General features: G+C 41.2%; 1 protein-coding gene across 1 annotated transcript in view; it reads left to right on the top strand.

The window, feature by feature from the left end:
* Nucleotides 1-19,735, top strand: part of LOC144309890 (ankyrin repeat domain-containing protein 26-like) — a 144,449-nt gene that overhangs the window by 12,852 nt on the left and 111,862 nt on the right. The window contains exons 5-6 of the mRNA XM_077890860.1: nt 6,311-6,414; nt 19,522-19,636. Coding sequence (XP_077746986.1) covers nt 6,311-6,414; nt 19,522-19,636 — 219 coding nt within the window. The remainder of the gene's footprint in view (nt 1-6,310; nt 6,415-19,521; nt 19,637-19,735) is intronic.

The raw sequence follows: 19,735 nt of genomic DNA, 5'->3' as shown, positions 1-19,735 counted from the left end.
GGCACTCTAGGCCCTAAGGTTCAGAAGATGAGAGCAGGGGGATCAGGTCATGACATCCTACAGGTGGTATCTGCTTGTGCTGGTAGCCACTCTGCCAGCCATGTACCACGGTGAGGCCTCCCATTCCGGAGAGTAGCTCCTGCTCAGCCTATGTATTTCCTCAGTGGGGTGGTAGGTGTGCATGGGGAGCTGGTGATGACCACACTTGCCAGTCTCCCTGTGCTTTCTTTGACATGCATTACCTTCAGTCGCTGCCCTTGCAGAAACACTGTTGTGTGTCATAGATAGGGTCGATTTTTCATATTTGGAAGCTCAAACATTTCCTGGATGAAAATATTTTGAAATAACTGTCTAAGCTTTTGCTTTAAATAACAAAACTTTTTATTTTTGAAGATTGTATTTATATGAGAGAGAGCAAACAAGAGTAGGGAGGAAAGGCAGAGGTAGGGAAAGAAACGGCCTTCCCACTGAGCCAGGTAGCCTGATGCACGGGGCTTGATGTCAGGAGTGGGATCGTGACCATAACCAGAGAGAGATGCTTGACCCACTGAGCCCCCCAGGCTTACCATAATACTTCTTCCTTCCTGCCTTCCTTTTTTTAATTAAGCTTTTTTATTTATTTATTTTTTCACCTCACACTCTGGGGTTTATGTACTTATTTTATCTTTTAGTTTTTTCTTTTTAAATTTTTTTAGTTGGAGTTCAGTTTGCCAAGAAAGAGCACAGGACCCAGTGCTCATCCCGTCAAGTGCCCCCCCCTTGGTGCCCGTCACCCAGTCACCCCAACCCCCCACCCACCTCCCTTTCCACCATCCCTTGTTTGGTTCCCAGAGTTAGGAGTCTCTCATGTTCTGTCCCCCTCACTGATATTTCCCACTCGTTTTCTCTGCTTTCCCCTTTATTCCCTTTCACTCTTTTCTATTCCCCGTATGAATGAGACCATGTAATGTTTGTCCTTCTCCGATTGCCTTACTTCACTCAGCATAATACCCTCCAGTTGCATCCATGTTGAAGCAGATGGTGGGTATTTTTTGTTTCTAATTGTTGAGTAATCTGTGGTATATGTCCACAATGGAATATTACTCAGCCGTGAGATTTTATTTTTTGCGGGGGAGTGAGCATGTACAAGCAGGGGGTGTTGTGGGGGCAGAGGGAAAAGAAAGAGAGTAAGAATCTGAAGTAGACTTTGCGCTGAGTCTGTCGCAGCGCTGGATCTTATAACTCTGATCATCACCTGAGTTAAGACCAAGAGTCAGATGCTCAACGGACTGAGCCACTCAGTTGCCCCTAAATAATGATACCTCTAAAGAAGCATTAGAGAAGGCAAGTTTCTTTTATGTATTTATGGCAAATATTTATGAGAACACAGAATGTGTTCTGAAACTTTATTTTCAAAAATGTTTTCTCACCCAGTTTGTTTTCTTATTTAGTGTCAAACAACAGAGGAAAGCAAAATTTGCCTTGGAAATAGGCTTTGTCTTAAAACACAAAACAAGTGTATTTTACAATATCAAATCTTGCTGCTGTTGAGAAGTTCCTATTTGATCAAAAAGTGATTGATTAACACGGTCAGAGTTTGTCTTTTATCAGCCTTGACTTAAGAGGGACAAAAGAGGGGCAAAGGAGAAAGCAGTCAGGAACATGCAGAGCGATTTAGAAATTTGGCAAGTGAGGGGAAATATCAAGACAAGGTTTTGGGATTGTGTTTGTTTTTCTTAGTGTTTATGTTTAGGTAAGGAGTCTTCAATTTTCAGGGATAATAATTCTTACTTTACGAACCAGTGAGTGTGTTGTAAACTTATATAGAGATCAATTCTAGGAGGACTCTAAGGACATCAGATTGGCAGTAAACAGGTGGTTGAATGGGCACAAAAAGGGACGCCTGTGTGGCTCAGTGATTGAGCATATGCCTTCGGCTCAGGGCATGATCCCGTGGTCTCCGAATCGAGTCCCACATGGCACTCCTTGAATGGAGGAGCCTGCTTCTCCCTCTGCCTGTGTCTCTGCCTGTCTCTCTCTCTTTCTCTCTCTCTCTCTCTCTTTCATCTCTCATGAATAAATCAATAGAAATCTTAAAAAAAAAACAAAAAGTGGACAAGCAGAGGAAAGAACACAGTATAGTATTTTGCAGCTATAGCCACTTAGATACGAGTCTAAACTCTGCTTGCAAATCTAGAATGTCTTGATGGGAAGGATGTAAGGAGTGTGTAAATAATGGAATCAAGTTGCATTTTGAGTTTACTAGTCCTTGTTCTACCTCTAGCCATGGAAATTGAATGCAGGTTTGATAAGTGACTCATTTCTGTTTTTGGCTGAATCCTCAAGTGATAGGGAGAATTGGCCACATAGGTGAAAGAGGAGACTGGCATGGTTGTGTACTGTACTACTTCTCAGCTAGACTTGTGCTGGTGAATCACAGTCAACTAGGGAATTTAAAAGAATTTACAAGCCTAAACTGTCCCGTGAAGATTTCGATGGAGTGAATCCAATAACGTGTGTACGCAGAAATTTGGAAATAGGGTTTTGAGATTCTGTTACAACTCTTGGCTAACAACTACTGAATGGGTAGGTATACATATACAAATTTAGAGATGTAAAAATATTAAATCTCTGGAAGAGATTTAACTGAAGTTGGATACTGGCTACTTCCTTCCACTCTCTCCAACATTAGCCTTTCATCTGTCTGTATCTCTTTGAGAATTACAGATGAAAATTATTGGTCATCTCTGTTGGCTTGAAAAATAATTACCTTTTCTTCCAACTATCAGTCATTCACCGGCACCCAGATGGGAAGTCTTTATGAGTAGTCTTTTAATAAGTAGAGTCTGACCCTTTAAAGATTTTACGTGTTTTGCTACCATTCTGATTATTACAAGCAGGGTTTTCCCAATTGCAGCAGTAGAAATCCGTGAACCTTCTTTTTTAGTTGAAGCTGTGGGATAGACTATCTTAGGATGTCTTTCAAATTCATAGGGCCCTGGCATAGTGCATAATCACTACTGTGTTAAACATTCAGCATGTAGTTAGTGACAATACAGATGGTAATTGTTTTAATAACTTTGCTTCAGCATTCCTCTGAACTCCTGTCTGTTCGGTTAGCAATGTGAGGGAAGTAAATACAAATAGATTGTAGTTGAAACAAGCATTGGAAAATTCTGACAGTAGGTGTTAATGAGTCTTCACAGCAATTTTCCTTAGAAGGTGGGGCCTAATTTGTTGGTAAAACATGATCCTGATGCTTTAGGAAAGGTTTGATGTCCAAGTATTTGTTTTACGCACGGCCATTGGAAACAGTCACAGCAAATAGAAAAACACAAGTAGGCTATAGACTAAATGTAGCCCCTGGATGTATTTAGTTTCCACTGTCAGTTGAGCTAACACTTAAAATTATGGCACGCATGTAGAACTCTGGATTTTGAGCTTTTCTTACAGATCACTTCTGGTACCTTGAGCCCATGCTGCTGTTTGGTATGCTGTGCAGAGGCTGTCCCTTTATAGGAGGCGTGTGTCTCCAGTTTGCTCGTGTCCCCGCCTAGGGTCTTCACTGACTCGTGTCACCTGCTTTGCCTCCATAACCATTGAGTTTACAATTACTGTTTTATGGTATATGTTGACAAAGATTTCAAGATTTTCAAGACACTCCATATTAATTTATAATATATATTTTGTATTTTATGTTAATTTCTTAGGATTGGGATTGAATTTTCTGTTTCTTTGTCACCTTATTTTTTTCATTACTTTATTCAGTAATTGATGAGAGACACACAGAGAGAGGCAGAGAGCTAGGCACAGGGGGAAGCAGGTTCTCTATGGGGACCCTGATATGGGCTCGATCCCAGGACCCTGGGATCATGATGTTCACCCTCTGAGTCACCCAGGTGCCTCGGGATGAATTTTCTAAGTTAGGAATTGAAAGTCGTTTTTTTTACAAACATTTTTTCTATATATGTACAGTAATCATGTACCTTTTGGAATATCTGCAAGCCATGTGAGGTTAATCCTGGTTCTGCTTGGATAGATTATGCATATTCCAGACAGTATTCTCTTTCTCCTTGGTATTATTCCCTAAATACTCAATTTACATAGTAGCTTTTATTATACTAAAAATAATCCGTATAAAGCAGTATTAGAATTTGTGATTAATAGTTTTTACTTAATCTCAGTTTCCCAACATGTAAACACCCAGTGCTCATCTAGTATTAGAATTTTTATTGGTAAGTCATGACATTTTTATTTCTGATTTACACTTAGTCTAAATTATAAATAATCAAAAATAGCAATGATAATAGAAACTAGAATACAAACCGGTTTTTTTAGAAGTAGATGTGCATTAGGTTCTCAGAATGAGTATAGTTGAGAATAAAATCTCATTGACATATTTCACTTAGCGTAATACCCTGAGTCAGTCAGAGAAAGACAATTATCATATGATCTCATTCATATGTGGAACTTAAGAAACAAGACAGAGGAGAAGGGGAAGAAGAGAAAAACTTAAACCAGAGAGACTGAGGGAGACAAAGCCTAAGAGACTCTTAATCATAGGAGCCAAACTGAAGGTCACTGGAGGGGTGGAGTGGAAGGATGGGATAACTGGGTGATGGACATTAAGGAGGGCACATGATGGAATGAGTCCTGGGTGTTACATAAGACTGAGGAACCACTGACTTCTACCTCTGAAACTAATAGTATGTTATATGGAACTGAATTTGAATAAAAGGGTAAAAATGAGAAAAATCTCATACTGAGCTTTCTAACAGTTAAGAAAAAACTTTATCATGGTATAATAGGAGAAAGTCCAAGGACTATTTATTTAGTTATTTATTTTTAATATTTTATTGTTCTTATTTTTTATTTTAAACAAAAAAACCCACAATTTTTTATTGGAGTTCAATTTGCCCACATAAAGAATAACACCGAGTGCTCATCTCATTGTGGGCCCACCTTAACCAAAGATTATTTAGTATTAAGTGGTCAAAATTCATTTGAAGCTTCTTTCTTTTATTTTTATTTATTTACTTTTCTTTTTAATTTTTAAAAGGTTTCTTTATGCATTTTAGAGAGACAGCACACACATGCACAGGCTTGTGGGGGTGGGGGAGGTGGAGAGGGAGAGGGAGAGAGAGTGTCTTAAACAGACTTGGTGCTCAGTGCCAGGGGAGCCCCGAATCCAATGTGGGGCTGGATCCCACGACCCTGAGATCACACCTGAGACAAAACCAAGCGTCCCTCAACTGCCTGCACAACCCAGCTGCCCTGAAACCTAGCTCTTTTCATTCAGAGTCCATCTCCTTAGTGACTCATTTGGAGCTGGAGTGTTTTATGTTGACATCTGGGATCCCCATACCATTGATAGATGAGAATCCAGCAAGTTTGTACAACCTGGAGAAAACCCTTACCTTTATTGGAAAGTTCTTAAAACTATATCCCTGGGAACTCTTGTTTCTCAAGTATTAATGTTTGCTACAAAAGAAGGAATTGTCAAATGGGGATAAGCAAATGTAAATGGGGTTCATTTGTGCTAGATGTATAGTGCAGTTTTGTAATGTTTCACAAACATAGATGATCATTGAATCTTTCTTTTGGGGGACAGTATCTCTTGCAAATCATGTGTTCTTTGGAATATAATTGAAGAAACACTACTCCGGAGATATCCATTAAAATCAGTAACGATACTTTAAATATTTACTACTGTGTTTTAGAGAGTGGAGATACAGAGATAAAAAATAACCCCTCCCCTCTAGAATCTTTTGGTTTAGATGGTGCAGAAGAAAATAACTAGGGTATACCATGATATATATTGTGAGCGAAGCAAAGATTCTTGGAGCCAGGCAATGTTTGAAGCGAGTTTGTGGAATGACTGCAGGTAATCTGTTGAAGAGGAAGAGGAGGTCTATTTTATTATTTTTATTTTAGTTTTTAAAAAGACTTTATGTTTTTGAGAGAGACAGAGAGTGAGCAAGCAGGAGAGAGAGCACGAGTGGAGGGGAGGGGCAGAAGGAGAGGGAGAAGCTAACTCTTTGCTGCAGAGGGAGCCCAAGGTGGGACTCCATCCTGAGACCCTGGGATCATGACCTGAGCTGATGAGCTGAAGGCAGATGCTTGACCAACTGAGCCACCCACGCTCCGTGAGAAAGCAGTATTTTAAAAAGAAGGAGCAGCTGGTGAAACCATGGAGGGCTGAGAACGAAAGGGCTAATTTTATTTACTTTCTATGTTACATGTTTAAGTTACAGGATCGTTCAGAATTTTTACGATTCATTATCCAAATATGTAATTTTGTAAATTATAAATTTTGTTTGCACTCCTACAGGATGGCCTCACACCGCTTTTACTTGCTATAAATGAAAAAAAAGAGAAAATGGTGGCATTTTTAGTAGAAAAAGCAAATATAAATGCAGTTGACTACGCTAAAAGGTAAGGTTTTTTTTTGTGAATCTTAGTATTTGGTCGAGAGTGGTAACAATTTCTCAAGGCGGAAAGTTTAACTTAATAAGAAGAGTATTTATAAGTATAGTGAAAAATGTCAGCATGTGATCGGTTAGGTAGAAAACAATTACTCTGACAGGACATGGTGAAGAACATTGTATAGTATAATTCAGAATCCTTTGTAATATAGATTGATGTCATTTGCAATAGTTTTTTTTTTTCTGTATGATTTTACAGTAGCTAAAAGTGTTTCTTGTTGAAATTGTGAGTTTTTTCTTTTTTAGCTCAGAGCTTGATGCCAGAGTCTGGGAATTGAGCCCCACATAGGGCTCCCAGCAGGGAGCCTGCTTCTCCCTCTGCCTATGTCTCTGCCTTTCTTTCTGTGTCTCTCCTGAATAAGGAAATATAACTGAGAAAAAAAAATTTAGAGAGTCCAAGCAGAAACCTCTGAAACTGTCTCCAAGCCTTCATTTGGTAGGGTATACCAAAAACAACCCTGCATCCTAGCAGAGGTGCAGTGGGATAGTGCTAAAGGATGAAAGGCTGGTGAGCTCTATCACATTTCTGCTTGATTCACTAGTCTGGCCCATTCAGAGACAGGATAGATTGTGGCAAATATCTGTAGTTACTGTCAACTTAAACAAAGAGTAATTCCAGTCATAGTTATTGTGCGCCTCTTATTGCTTCCAGAACAGATTGATAAGACATCAGGTACATGGTATGTGTCACCACTGATTTGGCAAATGCATTCTTTTCTAGTCCGCTAGTGAATCAGAAATAGTTCATATTCATAGAGTATAGGCAAAGTGTTCATTCATTTAATTTGCCTCAGCGTTTTATTAACTCATGGAGCTAGACCATTTGAACATCCCCAGAATATCTCATTGGCCTATCATATTGACACCATGCTAATTTGACATGAGGATCAGTAAGAGGCTATAACGCTTTGGGCCCTTGGTAAGACGGCATGAATTGACATATCCGTGAAGTTTTGAGGCATCCAGTGGGCATGCCAGGATATTCTCGCAGGAGTGAAAGAAAAATTGCCACATTTTGAATACCTTTTCACAAAGACAGAAACTGGGAGACCTCTTTGGGTTCTGGAGGTAGCATATTTTACGCCACTAATTCTCAATGCGTTGGGGGTGGGGTGGTGGGAGAAGAATTCTGCTCCTCAGGGAGCATTTGGCAGTGTCTGGAGACCTGTTTTTTGACATGTCAAAAGCTGTACATACTTAATGTATCGAATTCAGTGAGTTTGTGGATAAGTATAGACCTCTGTGAAATCATCAATGCCTTAAAGCCATAGTCCTACCCATCACCTCCCAAAGTCTCTTCCTGGTCTCATTAATTAATTAATTAATTAATTGGTAAGAACACTTAACATAAGCTCTACCCTCTTAGCAAAGTTTAAGTATACAATGCAGTATTATTAGCTATAGACACTGCTAACAATAGATTCGTCTGGAGACATTTCCGATCCTCACAACTGAGGATGTTGCTGGCATCTAGTGGGTCGATGTCAGGAGTGCTGGTAAACATACCCAAGAGAGGCCTCCACAACAATCCACCATGTCCATGGTACAAGGTTGGGAAACCTTGTCCTACATTGAGTACTCGTTTCATCCATACACCTTGGTGAAACTAAGGAATGCAAGACTTCAGTGGTCTCAGAGCAGATGAATTGTGCAGCAGGTGCAGGCTGTGCTTAGGAGTCCTCACTGCTTTGGTCGCAGGATCCAGTAGACCCTATGCTATTCATGGTGTCAGTGGTGGGGAAAAGTTGTACCGTGGATCTCAGGGCAAGCCCCTGTTGGAGAATCAGAGCACAGGCCCTCGGGGTTTTCTGATCTTGAGTCCCCATCAGAAGCTTGCCTGTAGAGGGGTCCTACGGGAGACAGAAATGACTTGTATTCCTTCTGTGCTAAGTCATTGGCTGGACACAGCCTAGCAGAGACACAAGGCCTTGGTGTGAGTGCTACGGTGGATATGAAAATGTAGCAGCTGTCTACATTTTGAGCTGCAGTTCAACTGTGCTCTCTATGGTAGATCCTCTAGAAGACAAATCCAAAGAGTGCAACTCCCTGGCCTCTATATTAGTCTGGGTCCAATCGGAAGACAGATATGACATAGTATTTTAAACAGTGGAAGTAAATATAAAGAATTACTAAATGATGATGAGATAGTAATGAGAAGGTGGGACAGAGAAGTCTGAAGACAGTACCACAGAAGAGGTAACTTGGGAGGGGGGGTCCAAAGTTGCTAAAGAAGGTGTGATTGAAGCACGATGGATGGCAGAGAAGTTTGAGTCCTGTATGTCTGACTTCCTCTGCGCATCCAATTACCAACCTCAACTCATTTGTGTCCCAGAGGGTTGTTCCTGTTAGCCTGGAGATTGAGCACTGGCCCTGGCCCATGTTCCGGTTTGCTTCCCTTCTTCTTCTTCTTCGTCTTCTTTCATCTTCATCTTCATCGTCTTTGTGTTCTCTGTCTCCTTCTCCTCCTCCTTTCCTTCTTCTTCTCTTCTTCCTATCTCCTTCCTTTCTCTTCCTCCCTTGCTAACCCCGCTTCACCAGCATCAGAAGTACTCTTCCCAGCTGTGCACTCCAGAGCATGCAGTCCGGGCCTCAGCCAGTGACCTTTCTAAAATGGATACCATGCCCCTAGCAAATGCTGTTGACACCCTACTCACTCTCTGCATCCAGTCCTTAGTCTTAACTCTGCTGTATCCCTACGGGGTTTGTTGCATCCTTCTGCATGTGCATATGATACACTGGAGGCCTTGCACTGCTCTGCTTGTCGGTGGGCTCATTGTTCCCTGACCCTCCCTATACATCCATTTATCAGACAGGACTCCCTGCACTCCTGAAGGGTAGTTCCTGTTTGCATGCTTTGTAGCACGGACTAGCTTTGGCCGGGCAACTCTGACTGCAGTTCCGACATCTCCTTCAATGAGACCTGAATCCCAGCCTTGGGATTTACCCATTTGGGTAACCTTTCTTGGGTAATCTTGCACCTTAGGGTATTTGGATTTCTTTTCTCATCTTTATAGTTGATCTCCTGTTATAGTTCATCATTTTTTATATTAAACGTTCCCTGTTGAAATTACTAAGTGGTTTGTCTCTTGTTTGGATCCTCACTGATACACTATCCCTTCTTTTTGGAATGTGCTTCTCTCCCTCTCACTGGCTAACCCCTACTCGTTAAGTTTTAGCTTTGATATTGCTTCTTCCTGTGCATCCATCCCTGAGTCACTACCCTTATTTTTACATGACTCCGTAGGCCCTTTGTGCTCACCCTAAATGTGGCATTAAACTCGCCTCTACTCCATGAACACCGCAATGTCATGTTTGTTGTTCCCTCACTGACTCCCACAATGCCAGAATACAGGTTTTCAGTACACGTTTCTGATTTAATTTTGTGGTCCCTTTGAGGTGGTTCTCCCAGGTCAGGGATTTTTAGTAGACTATGGCCCAGATCATCCTCAACACACTGGAGCCCTCAAATTCTCATCATAGTTTAATTACGACATAAATTCAGTTTTCCTCGGTAGATAGAGTGGACTGCAAGGGAAGAGATATCCAAAGGAATGAATAAACAGTTATGAAAAACTGTTGGTTGTTTTTAAAAGATTTTTATTTATTTGAGTGTGAGAGAACACAAATGGGGGTGGAGACAGAGGAAGGGGGAGAAGTAGACTCCCTGCTGAGCAGAGAGCTGGAGGCAGGGCAACCCCAAGGCCCCTGAATCCTGACCTGAGCTAAAGAAGCCTTATTTTTATAAGATCTTATTTATTTATTCATGAAAGACACAGAGGAGAGAGAGAGAGGCAGAGACACAGGCAGAGAGAGAAGCAGGCTCCATGCAGGGAGCCTGACGTGGGACTCGATCCCGGGACTCCAGGATCTCGCCCTGTGCCAAAGGCAGGTACTAAACCGCTGAGCCACCCAGGGATTCCCTTAACGAAGCCTTTTAATGGACTGAGCCAGCCAGGTGCCCCTATGGAAAGTGTGTGGTGAATTTCTTGGCAACTCTTAAAAGGAGGAGACATGACAGCCCTGAAGTAGAATTGGAAAACCTGAGCTAAGGGATTTGGTAAAGCATTCATATCTCAGTTGCTTTTCATCATAAAAGATACATTACTCTAACACTTTGTTATCTTCATTGGTATAACTACCAAATGAGTATGCAGCAAAGTTGAACCAGGACATACATGAGACTCATGGGGATGGGAGTTCTAATCAGGAACTTTCTAGAGGATGTCTGTTCTAGATCCGAAATGGTTTTCCACAGAAGTCTGGGAATTGGAAATCTTAGGTTTCAGGTGATTGTGAGAAAGTCTTTGGGGGATCCACCTAGCATTCGACCAAGGAACAAAGAAGCTCAGAGTTGGACTACCATATACTCTTTGAGTATCTCTGATCTATACAAAAACACTACAGTCAACCAAATTGTTCAACTTACCTGGAGTCCTGGTGTGGAGTTCCTGTCTCCTTATAGCCTAGTAATGCCGTTGCCTCTCATCGCAGGTTGCGTTAGGAAATGTCAGTCTTCTAGTCAATTGTCACTACAGAGAGCCTCTACTAGTCTCATAAGTCACCCTGGGGAATTCTAAGGGGACAAAAGATAATTTTCTAGCTGGCACCTGTAAGAGACAAATGCTTGATGCTCATAGTTGCAATCATTCACACGCACCAATACCATTTGGTCTAGCTAAGCTGAATAGGGCCAAGAAATGGTTTCTTGTTGTTGTTCCTTTGTTTTTGTTCATTGCTCCTCCACCAATGAACATGATCTGCCCTGGAACTAGCCACCCTCTCAGAAGGGACCCTAGTGGTCTCCAGAGTTCTGTAGCTCATTCCAGCAGCAGTTTCTGAAGATGCAGACCCCCTTAGTTTCTAGGTTGCTCATTCCAAACTACTTCTTGTCAAATCATGCGACCTACATGCACAAAATGGCATTAAATGGCCTCTGAAATAAGTGCCTACACTTCTATCTATGCGTTTGTCTTGCTGTAAAAACAGACACCAAACTTCCCAATTTTGCTGGTGCATCTTGTGCCAACAGTGGCTTCTGTTAGGTTTTGTTGGTCAATTTCTTTCTTTCTTTTTTTTTTAAAAGATTTTACTGATCTATTTGACAGAGAGAGAGAGAGAGAGAGATCTATTTGACAGAGAGAGAAAAAACAAGGATAAGGAGCAACAAAGGGAGAGGGAGAGGCAGTTTCCCCACAGACCAGGTAGCCTGATATGGGGCTTGATCCCAGGACCCTCAGATCCTGATCTGAGCTGAAGGCAGATGCCTGACTAAGCCCCCACCCCCTCCCTTTTCTAAGCAGGCTATAGTCCCAACAGGAGGCTTAAACTCCCAACCCCAAGACCAAGAGTTGCATATTCTATCAACTAAGCCAGTCAGGGGCAGCTCCTACTTTGGTTAATCCTTAAAATCATTAACAAATGTAATAGGAATCTGGTGAGTTTAGGGGTAGCTAGTTTTGTATTAGCTGTTGTCATGGGTTTGCTCCTGCTTTTTTCTATCTGCCTCACCCAGAATATCGCCTGTAGTCCAGTTGTAATTAATTAATGGATCAATTACCACCACATTCAAAGGAGTTTCTGTAGACATTCGTATACAGCCTCTGTGTGTGTGTGTGTGTGTGTGTGTGTGTATCACATACACATAAATATGAACAGCCTATCCTGTTTGTATTTTACTTGATTTTTTTTTCAACCACATCATACCATTCTTCGATGTATATCTTTCTGGTGAAATCTTTCCCATCCAATTCGTGCCTTCCCTGAGTATCTACGAGAAACTGCCAACTTTTGTTAACAAGCATGTAGTTTAAAATGTGCTTTATTCTCATTACCAAATAAATATACAGATATCAAAAGAGTGACCACTTAGAAGTTATAATCAGAAAATATATCACTTCATTAGAAAAAAGAAAAAGCCAGGATATAAATACATCACGAAGTGTATGCAGGATTTACATAAGGGAAAAAAAAAACCTCCTGGAAGCTAAGGAGGGATGTCAAATAAGACTTAGGCACAAAGACATAACATACATCTAAATACACTGATTCAGGGAGATTGATTCTGTTAACATTAATTCTCTTAACCTAATTACAAATTCTCTCCATGAATTCTTTAAATTTGGCATAGTGATTAAAAATATATCTCCAGTAGCATAGAGGTAAATATCGCCAAGAGAATACTGAAGGAGAAGATTAAGAAGGGGAACTATGGACCTGCATTGGATACTAAAGCATATGTATAAAGCAGTTAAAATACTAGAGTACTGATTGATACAAGGCAACTGGTCAATTGAATCCAGTGTAAAACCCAGAAAAAGAAAACCATAACAGAATTTATGATAAAGTGGCATTTTAAGCTAGGTGAGAAAAGATGGGTTATTTAGAAGCAAATAGCTATTTTTTTAAAGAGTTCTTAAATGTTGGGGCGCGGGAGCCTGTGTGGCTCAGTTGGTTAAGCCTCTGTTTATTTTTATTTTTCGTGTTTGTTGATTTTAGCTCCTGTTCCTCCGTCTCTCTCCCTCACCCTCTGTACCTCTCTCTCTCTCAGAAAAAAAACAAAAAAACAAAACAAAAAAACAAAACTTAAATGTTGCACCACACTGCAAACTAAATCTTGGATTGATTAAAGGTTCAATTGGGGAATAGCAGCAAAAACTAAAAATAAAGAAAATGTAAAGGTAAGGCTGGGCCAAATGGGAGGATTAGGAGGCATGCAGAAACGGGTTTTCATTTCATCTAGGGAATGTGAATTGTTCTCCCCTTGTGAGCTTGCACTTGATGATACACATTGCCAAGTCTGACCATGAGAACAGTTTTCTGTTGGCTGCATCCGCTGCATTCCATGGAGACTGACAGGGGTCCCGAGGGATGTGGAAGAGGAATAAACTGAGGGAGAGCATTCGTTAGGGAAGTATTCTGGGGGAACGTGCTTTCATGCACTCTAGCCCTAGTCGTATGTAAATACTACGTTTTTTTTTTTTTCCTTGAGATTTCATTTATTTATTCATGAGAAACTCAGGGAGAGGGAGAAGCAGTGTCCCTGCGGGGGAGTCTTGTGCGGGACTTGATCCCAAAATCCAGGATCAGGACTTGAGCTGAAAGCATACGCTCAACCACTGAGCCACTCAGGGGCCCGGAAGACTGCTTTTCCACACCCCAGAGTCTTTTGCAAATGTCCCATAATGCTCAGCCATCCCGGCAACGTTTGAGGGGAAGCCAGCCCAGCTCAAGGGGCCGCGGAGATTTGAGAGGCTTGGGCCTCCTGGCACATGCGCTTTGGGCACTCTTGGCCATGGGCTCCTTGTGAGCAGGCGAGTGACGCCAGTTTCTGAGGTGCGCAGGCGCATTTGTGTTTAGCTGCATTGCCGGGGTACATTTGTTCTGCAGAGAGAGATTTTGGACCCCGGTGCTCAGTTGCTGGGACGTTGCCGCGAGGCCGGCTTGGCTTATCTCCAGCACTAAGTGTTGAGCTGTAGAGGCGGCGAAAACCTGTGTCTGTGAAGCCTGAAAGCTTTGCGATGAAGACCATGTTTAGCTTCACGGGTAAGAGGGGCGAGCTGCCCTTGGGCTTCAAGATCGGGCGGCGGAGGGCCGCCCAGCCCGCGGCATCTGAGTGGTACCAAACTCGCCAACCTGGGCCCTGGGTACCACATCCCAGACAGGTCTCAGAAAGATCCACAAAGCAAAAGTGGCAGGGGATTCTGTTGCTGGGAGACCAGAGGAACAGGTGATAGGGACTTTGCAGCTGGCGGGGAGGAGGCAAGGAGGTCGGGGAGAGGCACTCACCTTGCTGGCCTGAGTCTGGAGAGCTGAGCCCTGGGTGACCACCCAGGGCGCTTGGCCGTCTTTCTTCTGGTGGCCCCGCAGCACGTACCTAGGTCGTGGAACCTTACCTGGGGTCTACTCCGGCCCACTGAGCAACAAAACGTCTTCAGCTGCCTTTGGACCCCTTCGTATCTCCGTAGGGAGCGCTTTACAGACAGTTTTGATGTGATTTAACGGATTTTCAACAGTAGTAGAAAGGAAATTAAGGGGACGCCTGGGTGGCTGAGTGGGTGAGCATCTGCCTTTGTTTCAGGTTGTGATCCTGGGTCCTGGGAACCCCAGTCGGGTTCCTGGCACGGAGCCTGTGTCTCCCTCTGCCTATGTCTCTGCCTCTCTGTCTGTGTCTCGGAATAACTAAAATCTTAAAAAAAGAAATGAAATTACGTATATGTAGTAGTTTGTTTTTAATGGACATCCTATACCAATGTTATTAAAGAGTGCATGCTGAGAGAAGTAATTCCCAGAATTACTTTGGATACAGGGCAGTATCTGACTTCTATCTGTGTACAGTTTGTACCTATATTATTTACTGAGGGACCTTGGAAGGAGATTTGGAAATGGGTAGATGGTTCTGACTGTGAATAGGAAGTCTCATTTTTCTGAAAATGTGTACTCTTCCCGTGTTTATCAGTATTCCATGACGCAATAGAAACGTTATGGTTTTAGAAATTCTGAGCTTATTATACGTGCGGTCTCTGTTCTTTTCATTGTGATAAAATTAAGAAAAATTTTGCAATCACTCACTATATTGTACACCTGAACTTTTTTTTTGTAAGATTTTATTTATTTATTCATAGAGACAGAGAGAGAGAGGCAGAGACACAGGCAGAGGGAGAGGGAGAAGCAGGCATCATACAGAGAGCCTGACATGGGACTGGATCCAGGGTCTCCAGGATCACGCCCCGGGCTGCAGGCGGCGCTAAACCGCTGCGCCACTGGGGCTGCCCTGTACACCTGAACTTAATACAACGGTGTATGTTAACAAACTGGAACTAAAATGAAAACTTGAAAAAAAAATTTTATAGAATACCTTCCAGTTATTAAAATGTACCTTAAACTTCTTCAAATTTTTCGTTGACTAACAGCTGAAAAGACAGATAAATGAATGGAACAGATAAGAAAATGCCAAACACCTAAGTATATGTTAAGACTTTGTAACTTGATGCTGGTGACATTTCATATTAGTAGGAAAAGGTGAATCATTCATAATGTTGATGACATATCTGCTATTTGGAGAAAACTAGCTAGAATTTAATCTCATAAAAATAAGTTCCAGATGGAATACAGATTAAAAATGTTAAATATGCAAAATACAGTACAAGAGAAGAAAACATGAACGCTTCTATGCCCATTTTTTATGTTGACCAAGACCATTCTTAAGAATGACTTTAAAAGCAAGAGTTCGGGCAGCCCAGGTGGCTCAGCGGTACAGCGCTGCCTTCAGCCCAGGGCCTGATTCTGGAGACCTAGGATCGAGTCCCACGTCGGGCTCCCTACATGGAACCTGCTTCTCCCTCTGCCTGTGCTCTGCCTCCCTCTCTCCCCCTGTGTCTCTCACAAATAAAGAAAATCTTAAAAAATAATAATAATAAAATAAAAGCAAGAGTTCTGGAGGTTGATTCAGCCACATAAAAAATTAAAACTCTCTGTATATCAGAAAATAATATTAATAAAATAAAAGAGAATGTCCTTGCAAAATATTTACAACATATGTGTATCAGATACAAAAGAATATGTTTTACAGGGAAGGTATTAAAGGAATGAAATAGGGGGTCTCTGGGTGGCCCAGTCAGTTGGCTGCTTCTGACTTCCTCTCAGGGTCATGATCTCTGGGTCCTGGGATTCAGCCCCTGGTGAGGCTCCCTGCTCAGTGGGGAATCTGCTTCTCCTTCAGCCCCTCCCCTCTGCTGGTGCTCTCTCTGTGTCAAAAAAAAAAAATCTAAAATAAAAAAGGAGTAAAATCCCATTTTCCATCTGCAGGCTTTGTGAAGATAAGGAATGATGGTACTCATACTCCTGGTTAAAGTTGTTTTTGACTTTTCAGATAGTTCGGTGGTTAAGTCCCAATTGAAAAATATGTATTCCTTTTACCCATGAATTTTATTAATTTAAAATATCTTTAGTAAATAATTAAAGATAAACAATATACTATATGCTTTTCTCAGCACTATTTACAATAGCGGTATATTAAGAACTCATTTAATGGCCTTTATAAATAAGTGGCAGTGTATCCATAGGCTGGACTACTATGTGACCACTGAATGTGGCAGAGATAATTGATACACATTAACATGCAAAGCTGTACTTTAGTGGATCATTAAATGAGGGGAAAAATGGTTTGATGATACAAACACATAAGCAGACAATGGTTTTGTGTTGGCCAAAAAGATGTGAAAAATATAAAATTAGTTATCTTGAAACATTTGGATTGTAAGTGAATTTTTCTTGTTTCTTAAAAAAAAAGTCTGATTTCTACAGGAAAAGGTATATAAAAATTCCAACAAAGTTTTATTATCAATGAAGTAATCCAGGAGAACAGCAAGAATATGAATCTTGTGTAGGCAAAAAGAATTTCTATTTATTTACTTTTAAGAGGTTTCATTGATTCATTTGAGAGGGAGAAATCAGGCACATGAGCAGCAGGGAGGGGCAGGGGGACAAGCAGAAACCCCGTGGAGCAGGGAGCCTGATGATGTAGGACTCGATCCCAGGACCCCGAGGTTCATGACTTGAGCCAAAGGCAGATGCCTAACTGACTGAGTTACCCAGGTGCCCCTCTTTCTATTAAAAAAAAAAAATTGATGGGCGAGGATTGGTATTTTCTGACAACCTTTAGCCTCTTCAGAACTCAGGGGAATATTTTTATCTGTATTGTAGATTTTATTATGCATACGTTAAATATATACATATGATTTTGTTATGTGCAGCTTTATAACAAGCAATAAGTAAATAACAATAAAATTTTATTTTAGTTAAATCCTCATGAAAATAAAAAATACAAATGATACCGTGATAGCTTATAGAACTTTTGTTGTTTCCCTCTTCTGAAAAAAAGTAGCAAATATAACTGGTGCCTTGGTGGCTGTTTGTTGAGCATCAGACTCTTGATATTGGCTCTGGTCATGCTCTTAGGATTGTGGGGTTGAGCCCCCCGTCAGGCTCAATGTTCAATGGGGAGGCTGCTTGAGATTGTTTCCCTCTCCCTCTGCCCTTCACCGCACTCATGTATTCTCTCTTTCTCAAAGAAATAGATAAATCTTTAAAAACTATTGAACTCTCCAAATGTATTTATTCTTCAGTCCATTTATTTCTCAAACAGAACCTGAACACCGGTTACGTAGCAGACATAGTCTACTCAGGATCTTTTCAATCTTAAAAAGATTTCATGTTGCCCAGTATGAACGAGATGAGAAATTTTATGTATTTAGGTTTCAAAGCTTTCTTTTCTTTTTAGTTATTTATTTATTTATGATAGTCACAGAGAGAGAGAGAGAGGCAGAGACACAGGCAGAGGGAGAAGCAGGCTCCATGCACCGGGAGCCCGATGTGGGACTCGATCCCGGGTCTCCGGGATCGCGCCCTGGGCCAGAGGCAGGCGCCCAACTGCTGTGCCATCCAGGGATCCCGGTTTTAAAGCTTTCATTGTTAAGTGTAATCTCTCCACCCAACGTGGGGCTTGACGTTTTAGGACACATGGTCTACTGACTGAGCCAGCCAGGCACTCCTAAGATGAGAGATTTTATTTTATTTTGTAAAAGTTAAAAGACGTATTTATTTTAAAGGGAGAGAGAGGGTCATGGGAAAGGGGAGGGACAGGGGGAGAGAGAGGAACCCAAGCAAACTCCACCCTGAGCATGGAGCCTAATGTGGGGTTCCGTCTTACGACCTTGAGATCATCCTGAGCCAAAACCAAAAGTTGGACACTCAATCAACTGAGCCACCCGGGTGCCCCTAAGGTGAGAAATTTTAAATGGAAGTATTAGGACTTAATCTCACCTGAAGCTTTTCCTTGGAACTTCCTGTCAAAGGAAAACATTTCTGAAGATCAGAAATTGTAAAAGATTACCTTTACCTGCCCTTTTGACATTGCAATAATACTAAATACTAATATTGGTACTTGGAAATACTTGATTTCTATGATTCTAAACATTTTTCTATTAATTGAAATGCTTAATAAAATGAGCTTCCCCACATACCCCCCTCCAAAAAAGATAAAATGAGCTGTGCCTGTTTCTTTGAAATCTGAGTTTCCTTTGGCTCAAACTTCCTTGAAAAGCAAACTAAGAATTACTTAAAAATATTCTTTTGCTATTGTGGTCTCTTTTACCCGTCATGTGCTTTCACCTACTGAAAATTATTTTAGTTCTTGAACAATGTAATTCCAAGCATAGGACTAGAAGTGCAACAGACCTGTTGTATATGTCATTCTTTCACTTCAGGCACACTGTAGATTGTATGATGCCCCACTATTTATGTACCAAGAAGAAATTTTTAGAAATCATGCCAGTTATAGTTTTAAGACATTTTGAATTAGAAATTGGATTCCGATGTCAGAGATATTAAAAGGTGACAAAATGAGCATCTTGGAATCATTGAAATAGAGTATTCTTGCTCATCCTTAAACGTAGCTGCAAAGTAGGCATAATTGGATCATTTTACCTAATTGTAGTGAGTCTTCGTAAGTTGTAGTAATAGCTTTAATAATATTTGTGGTAGGAACTAGTATCTAAACACTTTGCATGGATCCTCATTTAAGGATCACGACAAGAGGTCCTATGAGATAAGTACCTTTTATTTTATTTATTATTACTATTGTTTTGTGACCTCTATAACCAACAGGGGTCTCGAACCCCTGGCTCCCGAGATCGAGTGACATGCTCTTCAGAGTGAGCCAGACAGGTGACCTGAGATAACTATTTTTATGCCCATTTTGTGGATAAGGAAATTGCGATAAGGCTAAGTGGTCACTGTGAAGCGACAGAGTTAAAGTGGGAATCAAACCCAGGTTGAGCTGCCTCTTGAGGTCATGCTCTTCCTAATCAGATAGGCTGCTCTTTTAATAGAGCGGTGAAAAATCACTAAAAAATATTGTACTTTCTTCTAAAGTAAACTAATTCTTTGTTTTGGAGTCATGAGAATAATGTAGTATTTAACATTTACAATTCTATGAATTGATTTGCAATTTTTGAAAAGGTACACTGTAATTTCTTGACAAGTCCTTTCACACTCACAGAACTGCTCTCCACTTGGCCTGTGCCATTGGCCGTGAAGATATGGTGAAGCTCCTGGTAGATCGGCACTGCCAGCTTAACCTCTGTGATGGCGAAGACAGGACAGCTCTCGTGAAGGTGGGTGGTCACAGTTATGTCTGCCTGAGGTGGATTGGATTGAAGTCCTTGGAATGAACATTTGTTGCATTTAAACATAACTCATTGGTGAAACTTGTG

This window comes from Canis aureus, unplaced genomic scaffold, assembly GCF_053574225.1.
Source record: "Canis aureus isolate CA01 unplaced genomic scaffold, VMU_Caureus_v.1.0 ptg000239l_RagTag, whole genome shotgun sequence".
Taxonomy (NCBI): domain Eukaryota; kingdom Metazoa; phylum Chordata; class Mammalia; order Carnivora; family Canidae; genus Canis; species Canis aureus.
The sequence above is the reverse complement of the archived record's forward strand: the minus strand, read 5'-3'. Positions and strand labels throughout refer to the sequence as shown.